Consider the following 12048-nt stretch of genomic DNA (forward strand, 5'->3'; position numbering starts at 1 on the left):
TGCACAGACTGGAGGGAGCAACCTGGCTCCCATCTTAGTTTTGAAGAACTTCATTGCTGAAAAATCAAATGTGCACGTCCCCTAAGGAACGTATCCATTCAAAGGCATGAAATATAAATGTATATTGTTACGTGCAAATGCTTTGCACAAGTACATTTGCTGGATGCTTTTGGTATGTTCTTCAAGCAAGTAGTGTCATTAGCTGTTAAATTCGTGACTCCTCTGTTAGGCTTGGGACAGAAATTACACACAAGCTGGTCTAAGAGATTGGAAACAGGTTCAGATCTGGAACACAACAGAAGGATGGTGCACATAAGCCACTTTCAAGATTGCCGAAACGGGTTTAAGATAAGCCTGGATGGATGTAGTATTAGACTGAACTGATTTAGATTAAATTGGTTTATTGTACTTCTGACCCAGACCCTCTCCAGATTCATATTAACACATAGTCCCCCAGCATCCCTGGACCTCTGCCAGCCTGCAAGGGAAAAACCACCTTTGCCCACGTTTTCCTCCATTAAAAGACAATCCACTCTTAAAGTTTGTTGATCCAGTTTTAAAGTTTGTTCGTGACCCTTTCATAGGCACTTGTGACCCCCTTTTGGGACACAACCCGCAAACTGAGAACCGCTGCGGTAGAGCAGCAGGGTCGGTCGCGGAGCGCGCTGCTGCGGAGCGGAGGGGCAGTGCCGCTCAACCTTGTGAGACGGATCCCACGTACCAGATCAGACCTCTTTGTGGGCCAGATGAAGCCTGTGGGCTGTAGATTGCCACCCCTCTTATAGCTCCTTTTCAGCTGGGGCTTTGTAGATGCTCCTGTTACCTTGTTTCTACATCGAAAGACTCGTGCTACACGGCAGGGTAGGCTTTCACCTCGTAGACTAAGTCAATCAGAGGTGCGTAAGCTTTTGTAAGCTAGCTCGCTTCTTACCCCTTTCTTTTTCCTCCCTTCCCTACCCTTTGTTTTCCAGTAACTGCTCTCTGTTTAGAACCGCTGCTTCCTGAAACGTCTTGTTTGACAACAGAGCCGTCCAATTTCTGAGTGGCTGGGGCTGCAGCCCCCCTATCCGCATGCTGTAGGGGCTGCATGCCCACCAGAGCCGCATCCTGCACGAGCTGAAAGGGGTCTGCAGGACCTCCCCAGCCACAGACTCCCTTGCACCAGGACTGTGCCGCCCTGCCTTGGCCCTAGTGCAGAAGGGGTGGCGGGGGGAAGTGGGCACGCAGGAAGCAGATGCTGGGCTAGGGAAGGGGATTTTGGTGGCAGCAGCAGCAGCGAAGCGATGGGGCAAGCAGACTTGGGACTGGGAGTGTGGGAGCTGCACGCAGCCCACAGGCCACCAGTCGGATGGCCGTAACTGTTTGGCTTTCTGTGGTTTACTCTCCTTATGTGCTGTCCCTATATTCATTTGAGTTCTCGTTGAGTTTTCCTTTTCTTACTCCTTTTTTGAAACATCTCCTAGGTTGATCCTGATGGTAAAACAAGCGTACCCGTTAAGATGACTGCGGGGAAAGTATCCTGTTTTCATCTACGCAGCCTGGTGAGTTCCATGATTTACATTTGAAAAGTACCTCTTACAGCACATGTCCTTAGAGCTGATTTTTTCTATTATATGATAAGCTTCTCATGGCTTTTCCCTCCCCCGATACGTGTGAAGTGGGTCTAGACTTTTGGGGAGATCGTATGTTTTTCTGTCGGCAAACCACAGGGCGGGTCAGCACTGCTACTTAGGACACCGTAACGTGCGACTTCTCAGAACGTGTGACAAAGCGTTCCCGTTGACGTTACACGGTATTTAGTATTGCCAGCCCCACAACCATCGCTAGTTGTGCCATTGCATTGCTGCTGCGGCTGTTGCATTTGTTAGCAGCAGCCCCTGAACTGACAAGCTCCACACGTCTTCAAGGCTCCCAGGAGGCAGTTTCCGAACTGGCGTTATCACCGACCGACCGCGCTGGGCATGGCTTACGGCACTAGCAGTGCCGCGGTGCTTGCAGCGGGCATGCTGACAGCCTCTTATCCAACGGAGGGCTCCTGACGGTCGGTCCGTTCCCGCTGGGGATTTAACGAGCCCTTTGTTGGCAGCGCCTTCCAAGACAGGCAGTTTTCCTGTGCGGGGGCAGCCTCCCGCGTCCGTCCCGCATCTCCCTGGACAAAGCAGGGCCGGGCAGAAGCCACACGCTGTGGTCCTGAGGAGAGCAGTGCCGGGGCAGGGTTCAAGTCAGGATGTCGTCATCACGCAACTATGAAACTATGAATATTCCTGGTTATAACTGGACTATTTAAAAACACAAAATAGGAAACATCCAGCTGTCCTTGTCAATATACCTATTTGCATCTTTTATCTGTCCAGAACTTTCCATCCCCGCTGTCTTTCCACACAAGTACCTGAATCACTCCCAGGGACCATTTCCCACTAATAACATAATAATATGCCTCTCAAATAACAATGATGTCTTGTTCCCATTAACTTGCCTGGGCTTGGATCAGGCTCCAGCCAGTGCAAGGGCAAGTCTAAAAGTGACAAGAAATATTGCATCCAGATGTAAAACTTGAAGAGGGACAAAGGGAGACCAAATACATTGCTACCTCTGGGATATGCCTGGACTCGTGGGATTAACACTCTTCCTTCACAAAACGTGTCTGATTCCCCATGGTCAAGACTTGGTTTCTATCTCCTCTACCGACATGTACTTCTGATAACAGACCTCCCCACTCCAGCACTGGGTGGACATGGGGTTTGGCACTGGTTCAGAGGAGGGGCAGTGCGGACTCGTGCTGTTTCCTCTGTCCCGGACATGTTTCTCCCCGCTTGCGCGTCCCAGCGCTGGTCTGGTTGGGAGAGGAAGGATCTGCTTGTCTCTGGGCTGCAGTTAGCTACTGACACGGTGGGGGGAGGATGTCAAGGTAATACTGTGTAGAAGGATCACCAGTTCTAACGAGTTTGTCATTGGAGCCATCTTTAGACCGGCAATCAAATAATGACATTTCAGTAATTTGTGCTATACGATCATCTGTGTTCTCAAAAGGCAAAATTGAACTGGCGTTTCAGTGTGGGGAGACTGCTTGTTTCATGTCTGATGTCAAGATTTTCACCGTTTTTTCACAGGCCATGCAGAAAAATGTAGATACTCTTCTGGAGGATTTTGAGAACATCCATGCATTTTTCTCAACATACAGGACCTTTGCCTCTCCTGGCGAGGTCCTAGAAATGCTCCTCAGCAGGTAAGAGCCAAGAGCTGTGGAGGAAGCTGTGATGATGTTTAGAGGTGGGACGTTGCAAGAGATGAATAGTTTTGAAGATGGCATACTTAAGAAGTTAATGCTATGCATGTATTTCTAACAAGCTTGAAAAAGTCAGTGTTTCAGTTGAAGTAGGGTTGAAAATGCCTCCTCAGAGCTAAGTACTTTCTCAAACAAGGAGACCAATAAGTAAGTTGGACTGCTTGGTTCCTTAGTGGAAAGAGAGGACAGCTGGAGGCAAGCCGTCCTGCAAACAGCTGAACACACTGCTGGGGAAAGCCCAAGTTAACAAATCCAGGCTGTCCCTGTCCCTCTGCCTAACTCTTTGCTGCGTGAATCGGCCTGTGCTGGATCAGGACCTTTCTATCTCGTCCCCCTGCTCTCTGCAAGTCTGTTCATAGTCTCTGAGGAAGGCCAACAAAAGTCTGTAGCTCTCTGAACAAGTTATTCTCCCAGTGCCGCCCTGCCCTGCCTTGTGCCTGCCCCAGCAGTGGTCTCCAGAACTGGTATAAAGCATACCATTAGCCACCCGGTCTCAGCATTAAATTCTCCCACAAGCATATTTCAATGGAAAATGTGGTCAGCCTTTAATATGCATAGATTTGCAATGGCCACGCTTTTCCCTACAACAGTTGGTAAAGAAGACTTCTATTTTTACTAGCAGCAAATAATTAACATCTTTATGTTGCAACTAATTTTTCTAATGTAATGTAACAGGAAAGGGTGGGCCAAATTGTACTATTTAGTTGCTGGCAATGCCCTGGTGTAGAAGGAAGCAGAAGAGGGAGGGGGACAGGGCTAAGACTTGACGTCCTTCCTGTCCTCTTGGCGGTGATATGCCATTGAACGGTGATATCCATCTGAGAGTGAACAGCGAGAGCAGTCTCAGTACTCTCACGACTTCAGAAAATGCGACAGCCCCTCTCCACGTATGGAGAGCATGAGGGGCGGAGGGGAAATCTTATCACAGCAGCCCTTCCCCAAAAGGCAGACTCAATCTGGTCCTCAGCATGATGAGGGTGGGCTGGCAGCCGGAGAAGAAGTCATGTTAAACCAAAGTCCTGTAGAAGGAGACTCTGTGGGGTACAAGGGTGCTAAATACAGGGGCTGCCTGCCTCCTCGCCACACACTGTAGCACCTTTGTGCCCGGGCAGTCCCTCCACCGCCCAGTGCTGCCCCCTGAGCTGGGACCGATGCTCCCTTTCAGCCCGGGACTCTTCTGCCCTGGCACAAAGTGCTGTGGTCCTGGGTACACGTGCAGATGCTGTGCCTGGCAGCAGTTGACTCTGGCGCCGAGTGCACCAGAGTTTATGGCTCGCCTTAATGTCACGTGTAGATGCACCCAATGTGCAACACCCTCTCTTTGGCGCTGGACTAAGCCAGCAGCCCTGGGGTGGGAGCAGGTCTAGTTATCACCGATCTATATGCAGTCTTCTCCTTTCTTCCAAGCCCTCCCACCTTTCCAACGATGAGTTCTGCTAATCTAGATCTTCCATTTAACCAGATCCCCGCTTTGCTGTCCAGCATCACTATCGGAAAAACCCATTTTATTTGATTCTCAGTGAAAGCGGGATGTAGCCATGACAGTCCAGGAATTATGGGAAAGGCAGGGATTTCTGAAGAAAACTCTCACATCTTTTACTCTGCTCAATGTCGCAATGTGGTCCTTATCCCCCTAAACTGATCAGGCTTGGTTTCCTCTCTGACTTGGGGATTGGTTTTCCTGCTGCTCTTTTGTGCTTTTGCAGACTAATCAGAATAGTGATAGGAACGTAAATGAATACGACAAGGACGTTTTACTAAGTCGTAGTTACATTCTTGTGTGTCGTGATCTCTGATCACACCTGCTGGTCCTGTTACCCTGATGGGCTGTGCAGTCTAGTGGTGCTGAAGAGTCTAGTGGTGCTGCCCTTCCAGGTATGTTGAGCTTGTGTTTTAAATAACTCTCTAAAATATCCATTTTGACGTTTAGGCATGGAAAGCTGGAGACCTCGAGCTGCAGAGATGAAAGTCCAGCTTTCTCAGCAGACTCCAGGGCAGTCCTCAGGAAGTAAGTGTGCTGTACAGCAAAACCTAAGTCAGGATTCAGAGGATGTGGTAAACCTGATCACCTTTAATATATATATATATATTTACACACACACACACACACACATACAGCCATCCTTATTGGTATCAGCAAAGAATTCACTGTATCATGCGTACATTAATCGACAGAGACTGGGATGGTGCCCCAAAACTGAACAGAAACTGTCTTTTACTTTGGGGTCAGTAATTTCTGGGGGACAAAGAAAGCATGCTTGTTGCCCTTGCTTCTTTTCACCACATGTTATGCAAATATGCATGTTATGGTCTGTTATGGATTTCATTTTCTATTCTGGAAATGCCGACATACTCTAGGGGGGTGTAGCCCTGATTGTGCTTGCATGTGATGCATGTGTGTATGTCTGCGTGCATGTGTTTGTTCATGCATGTGTGTGCTTGCATGTGCCTGTGTGCACATGTGCATGTGTACGTGCATGTGCGTGTTTGTGTGCATGCATGTCTTTGGCATGCACGGGTGTGTGCTTGCATGTGTCTGTGCATGCATGAGTGTGCATGTGTCTGCATGCATGTGTCTGCATGAATGTATCTGTGTGCTTGCATGTGATGCATGCATGTGTGTATGTCTGCGTGCATGTGTTTGTGTGCATGAAGGTGCCTGTCCCCAAAATCCCACGTTAGAATTTTTTAAACATCGTTTAATTAGTCATTTGATTAATCATTCCTCCTTGTGGATTTTTACATTGTGTTTACATTTGGATGCTCAAAATGGTGAAACTAACCTTTCTGAAATGAAAAAAGAAGTTGTCTTCTTCTGCCTCTAGTTCCATACGGACCATTACTTTGTTTTTAAGAGGCAGGAGTCTAATGAACCTTCCCTCAGCACATCTATACATTGACATCTGCATGCTCTGAGGTTTAGTATGCATTGGCAGTATAAAGGACTTGAAGGGTTATATTTGATCCCCCCTTGTTGATCCCGCTGACTCCCTTTAGCTCTCAGCAGTGAGTGTATGGCTGTGAGTTTCTCTATAAGCACAGCTTCTGGCAAGTAAATTAACACAGCTTCCCGCATTAAGTAAATTGTCTTAACTGCCATGATCTTGCTTGTCAATGACTAGATTTAAGCAAGGGTTCAAGTAGCTTCAATTCTTTCATTTGTTTTGGGGAAAAACAAGATCCACATCCTTTTCCGTCATGAGCCATCTCCAGTCAGTACCCCAGAGCTAGGAAATCCAAGACGAGAGTCTAACTTCCAAGCCCTTACACAGCATTTTCCCTCCCAGAAACAACCTTTCTACACAGTTTCATGAATAGGGTTTCTAGTTTTCCTAAGTTTAGCATTGCTCATTCCTAAGACAGTCTGGCAGGGGGGTGTTACAGAGAAAGCCCCAGGTTTTCAAACCACACTACAAAATGATTATTAATACTTACCATTACACATTATAAAATAGCTGACCTACCAGTCCCACCACCGGGAAATCCTCTTAACTGGGTGGCTGTGCGGTTGTGAAGTGCAAGTATGGCATGTTCTGGGAAGCAGCAGCTGTTGAGTCTGGACCTGAGATGGTCCAAGCTCGACCTGATCTCTAAGTCGGCTGTTAATAAAGTGCTGAGTAACCTGCTTCTCTTTGGGTTTACTTGGGAAGAAATATATATTAGTGGCTAAAGTACAGGCCTTGGAAACCAGGACTTCCTGAGTCTGCTGCCCACTCTGGAAGGGATGTGTTTTAATCCCCTATATACTTTGCTTAAGGCTTTATCAGAGCCTCTGGAAACTGCAGAGGGGAACCGCAGCCAGTCTTGGTCCCAGTCCTGATCTGGATGCATGGGGAGGGGCAGTTTGGGCCAGGGCAAGCCCAATCCAGATGTGTGGGGGAGGGGAAGGGAAGAGTGGCCCGGATGTGGGGGTGGGGGAACAGCTGGATCCTGATGCAGACATGCGGGGCATGGGGGGAGGGAAAAGCCTGGCCCAATCTGGACTCACAGTGGACAGCCTAGCCCATATCCCATGGCACAGGCAGTGGCCCAAGTGAGGCTGCTTCCAGCCATGTGGAGCTTGCACTGCTCCCAGCTGCCAAATGTACGAGCCGTGGGGGAGCCCTGCGGGCTGGATGTTAGGGCTCTGGGGGCCAGATTCAGCCCGTGGGCTGGAGGTTGAATGCCCTTGTTGTGGACCAAGTTCTAACGAGCCAGGAAAACCTGAACGACGGCCTGTTCTGACTACTCCTACTACAAGAAGATATCACATGTTAGACTTTAAAGGCCTTGAGAAACATTCAAGTACCATTCTTCTATTTATAGATGACCTGGGGAGAAAGCAGACTACTTTTTCAAAAAAGCCTCTAGTCGTGTGCCCCCAGCTTGAGGTGCTTCTCATTTCAGTTCAACGAAGCACTCAGGCCTCCAAATTCTCAGGCCCTGGGATTGTAAGGTTTAGTGCCGTGGTGCAGGCACCTGGTGTCGGCTGCTCCCGGGGCCGCTCCAGCATGGGCTGGGGTGAGTGCGGACAAGCGGAGGGATGTGGACAGCATGGAGAGGGTCCAGAGGAGGGCCACCCGCATTATCCGGGGACAGCAGGGCAGACCCTATGAGGAGAGGCTACGGGACCTGAACCTGTTCAGCCTTTGCAAGAGAAGGCTGAGTGGGGACCTGGTGGCCATCTGTAAACTTACTACGGGGGACCAGCGGGGTTTGGGAGAGACCTTGTTCCCCTGAGGGGCTCCCTGAGTAACAAGGAATAACGGCCATAAGTTGCTAGAGAGTAGGTTTAGACTAGACATCCGAAGGCACTGCTTCACAGTCAGAGCGGCTAGGATCTGGAACCAGCTCCCAAGGGCAGTGGTGCTGGCTCCTACCCTGGGGGTCTTTAAGAGGAGGCTCGACGTTTACCTGGCTGGGGTCATTTGAGCCCAGTTTTCTCTCCTGCCCAGGGCAGGGGGTCGGACTAGCAGATCTACAAGGTCCCTTCCCACCCTACATCTATGAATCTATGAATTGTAAAGTGGGTTTGCATTATGCAAATTTGACTGATGTGCCGTGCTCCAGGAATGTGTGTACAGCAGAAATCGAAGGAAACCTGTATTTACGGTCTCCTGATACAAGAATTTAGGGCCACCTCATTAAATGATGAGGCAGCAGGTTTGAAACAACGAAAAGGAAGTACTTTTTCACACCTCACTAATTTGTGAAACACATCACCCCCGGATGTTGTGGAGGCCAGTACTATAACCAGGTTCAGTGAAAGATTGCAACTGCCCTTTCGAAAGGTGTCAATCTGGGGCTGTCAGTCATAGGGCTTAGGGATGGCCACATGTGTGGTGACTTAGTAAGCATCGTGACGGAGGATGCATCTCTCTGCTCTCTTTCTTCTACTTGTCCTCCAAAACATCTGCTCCTTACCGCTTGTGGAGACAGTGTTGTGAGATAGCCGGGCCTCTGCTCTGACCCAGATTGTGATTCTTACGGTCCTATGTCTCATGTCTGTACAGGAGAATGGGAATTATTCCTGCCTGTCTGTGGGAGACAAGGGGAGAGACTGGCAGACCTGAAAAGCTGTCGCAATGGCTTAGCTGAAGTTCACCCACTCAAGTTGGCATTTCTTCTTCGTGTGACACTAGGAGAGAAACACTGCAGAAAGTGGCCCAAATGTAGCAAGAAAAAAAGCAAGCAAGAAAAGTAGAAAGCGAGAAAAGCCAGGCGATTTGTGTGTTGTGTAAAGGTGGTGTTTAGGGCAGGATGTTCGTGTTTTGCCTGTGTCTCTTCTACTTGGTTTGCTGTAATACTGGATCAAATTGGAGGATGGTGATATGGCTAAAAATAGTTATAACTGTCCTATATTTTGCATCTTGAGGATACAACTCAGTGTTCATTCACTAGCTTTGATCAGTAATTAAGAGTGGTAAAATGTGTGTCAGTGAGATTAGACCATGATTATGGAAAAAGGTGCCCAGATCAGAACTCCTTGCTCGCTAACAGCAGAAGGAATAGATTCATCTTTTTATACAGGTTTGAATGACAGATATCACTGTTACAAAGACTGATTATGACCAGATTTTGTCAACGTATTTCTTTTCAGTCCAGTCATCTTCTTTCTGAAAATCTGGCTGCACTTCAGCGCTGAAGATTTCAGGGAGCCGCCAAAGCACCTCACTCTGGAGAAGGTGATAGCCCACCTTCAGAAAAATGTCCCTGGCTCTGAAATTGAAATGGAGGTGAAACATCTCCTTCACCAGTTTAAAAGTGTAGGAGAAAATGAGAGTAAGTTATATATTTTTTCAAGCTATCACTGCATCATCTTCGAAACTGCACTAAAGAATTGCATTTTGGGGGGTAAATGTTACCAACAGTTATATTGCCAGGGCCTAATCCTGATATCACTTACACGACAGGACCAGGCCCTGTAGACTTTTGGGTTTTTCTAGCTCTGTCCCCGGTGAATCCCCCCTGGGAGAGCAGGTCAAGAATGGGTAGAAATACAAATCTGCAGTGGGGAATCACAGGCCTGGTCGTGCGGGTTGGAAACTGGGAACTTGGCATTTCGGAGATTTGCCAGCGCACAAGAGTCAGAGCAGCAGCCAAGAGGCAAATTGTCTCTTAATTGGATTTAAAGCACCTTGGAAGTATGGCCAAAGCTGCCCTCTACCTAGGTCTCCCCTTTCAAAGACAAAAATCTCATCAGATGTTACCGTGCTCTGACCAAAGGCAGCTTCAGGCAAAAGCCTTTTTGTCGTGAAGCGTCTCTTGCTAGTGACCACCATGGCACAGGAAGTGCATGTGACTGTTTTTTCCTCTTTGAGTGATGGGCTTCTGACCTCCAAGGACAGACAAATAATTTATATTCCAGGTCAAAGACCTGCTGAAACAATGGTGAGCTGTGGCAATACAAGAGTCCAGCATCAAATTGACACATGGTCCTTAACCCAGTTAGAAACTTTCCTGTGGCAAATCACTTGCTGGGTATGCTTCTGGGACCTGGTGCAATGTGCTAACATCTAGCTTTGGCACAGAAGTGAAAGGAAATGATATATGAAATAGAGGATACAAAAGCAAAGCAGTTTTTCAACCCATAAACTTGACCAGGTGGATGTTCCAGGAAGAAGGTGTTATTTTAGAAATGGGTACACCGCCAGATAAAATCAGGCATTTAAATGTGGATAAAAGATGCATTGCATCACTGGAGAAGGGAGTTCCCCGGCCAACTTTTTCTTCAGCCCCAAAAACATTCATATCTCCAAGGTGGCTAAAAGGTGTCTAATGAGATTGTATCCTGGATTTGGTTCCAGTGGGCCAAGAAAATGTTCAGGTCTATGTTTCGATCCAACTCTTGTTCAAAGTGAGCAGAAGTTTCTAGGGGTTTTGTTCTTGCATTTATTTCTTGTAGTCATATTTGAAAAAGGTTCTTAAACTTTGAGTGACAGCCACCTCACTTGACTGAGAGGTGTCAATGAGACTATAGGGGAAATGCCAGCGGAAATTAAGAGGTTAACATCTTGTAGAACAAGATCTGGAGTTGATTTTACTGAGTTAAGATAAAGAGAGAGAGAGGAGAGATGCCAGTTGGGGAGGGAAGGAATCAGAAATGGAGGACAGAGAGCTGATTTTTGTAAACAATTGTTATAAAATTCTATTTCTGTGGCTTCTTTTCATCAACTATCCACACATAACTAAGGCTGGTCCAGCCATTTTCACTCACCTCACTTAGCTCAAAATAAACTGGTGTATCTAGGCCAGCCCGGGGACCATCCCGAGGACCATCCCGAGGACCAGCCACAGGAGCAGCTGGGAGACCAGCCCGGGGACCAGCCCAAGGGCCAGCCCGGGGACCTGCCTGAGGTCCAGCCCAGGGAGCAGCCAGAGGACCAACCTGGGGACCATCCTGACAACCAGCCGGGGGACCAGCCCAGGGACCAGCCCAAGGGCCAGCCAGGGGACCTGCCTGAGGTCCAGCCCAGGGACCTGCCTGAGGTCCAGCCCGGGGAGCAGCCTGAGGGCCATCTGGGGGACCGACCTGGGGACCTGCCCGAGGGCCAGCCTGGGGACCTGCCTGGAGTTCAACCCAAGGGCCAACCCAGGGACCAGCCCGAGGGCCAGGCTGGGAACCTGCCTGAGGTCCAGCCCGGGAAGCAGCCCAAGGGCCAGCCCAGGGAGCAGCTGGAGGACCAACGTGGGGACCAGCCCGAGGGCCAGCCCAGGGACCAGCCCGAGGACTATCTGGGGCACCGACCTGGGGACCTGCCCGGAGTCCAGCCCAAGGGCCAGCCCAGGAACCTGCCTCAGGAAAAGGTAGGGTCTAGAACCTTTTGTTCAAAGTCTTCAATAGGAAAAGGGTATGAGGAATTGCCGATATTTGTATTCTAAGTGAAAATTGAATTTCCACGTGCATTGTTTAGTCCTGTCCCCCAGAAAGCTGTTCATAGCTGTGACCAAACACAAGTGCACGGCTGCAAACAGCTTAAATGGCCCACTGGGTGAAAATCTGGCTCCTCATTGCATGTAGTATCAGCTAAAGATGTTTCAAAACGTAGTGTCTTGTGTAACGTTTGTCTGCTGGGGCTCCCAGCCTGTCAGCGTATTCAGAATGGGAGGGGGGCAAGGGAGCAGAAGAAGCTGAGTCTTAGGGTTTTTCAGCCCCCCTCTACAGGGTGGTCCCAGTGTATTACAGGCCCCCCAAAGTGGGGTGGCTCCAACTCCCCCACTCCACCCCTCAGCACCAGCTGCAGAGCCCCAAGAACGAGCTCCCTCCACTGCCTTTCCCCCCT

At 48.9% G+C, this 12048-nt stretch overlaps 1 protein-coding gene across 1 annotated transcript; it reads left to right on the forward strand.

Annotated features, from left to right (window-relative positions):
- Positions 1–222: 222 nt before the first annotated feature.
- LOC132246611 (ral guanine nucleotide dissociation stimulator-like 1) lies at positions 223–10100 on the forward strand. Its single transcript, XM_059719941.1, has 5 exons — positions 223–1541; positions 3111–3226; positions 5217–5294; positions 9366–9547; positions 10087–10100. The coding sequence occupies exons 1-5, from the start codon at positions 1500–1502 to the stop codon at positions 10098–10100; spliced, it is 432 nt and encodes a 143-aa protein (XP_059575924.1). The 5' UTR covers positions 223–1499.
- Positions 10101–12048: the final 1948 nt, after the last annotated feature.

Source organism: Alligator mississippiensis, chromosome 16 (genome assembly GCF_030867095.1).
Source record: "Alligator mississippiensis isolate rAllMis1 chromosome 16, rAllMis1, whole genome shotgun sequence".
In the NCBI taxonomy this organism is placed as follows: domain Eukaryota; kingdom Metazoa; phylum Chordata; order Crocodylia; family Alligatoridae; genus Alligator; species Alligator mississippiensis.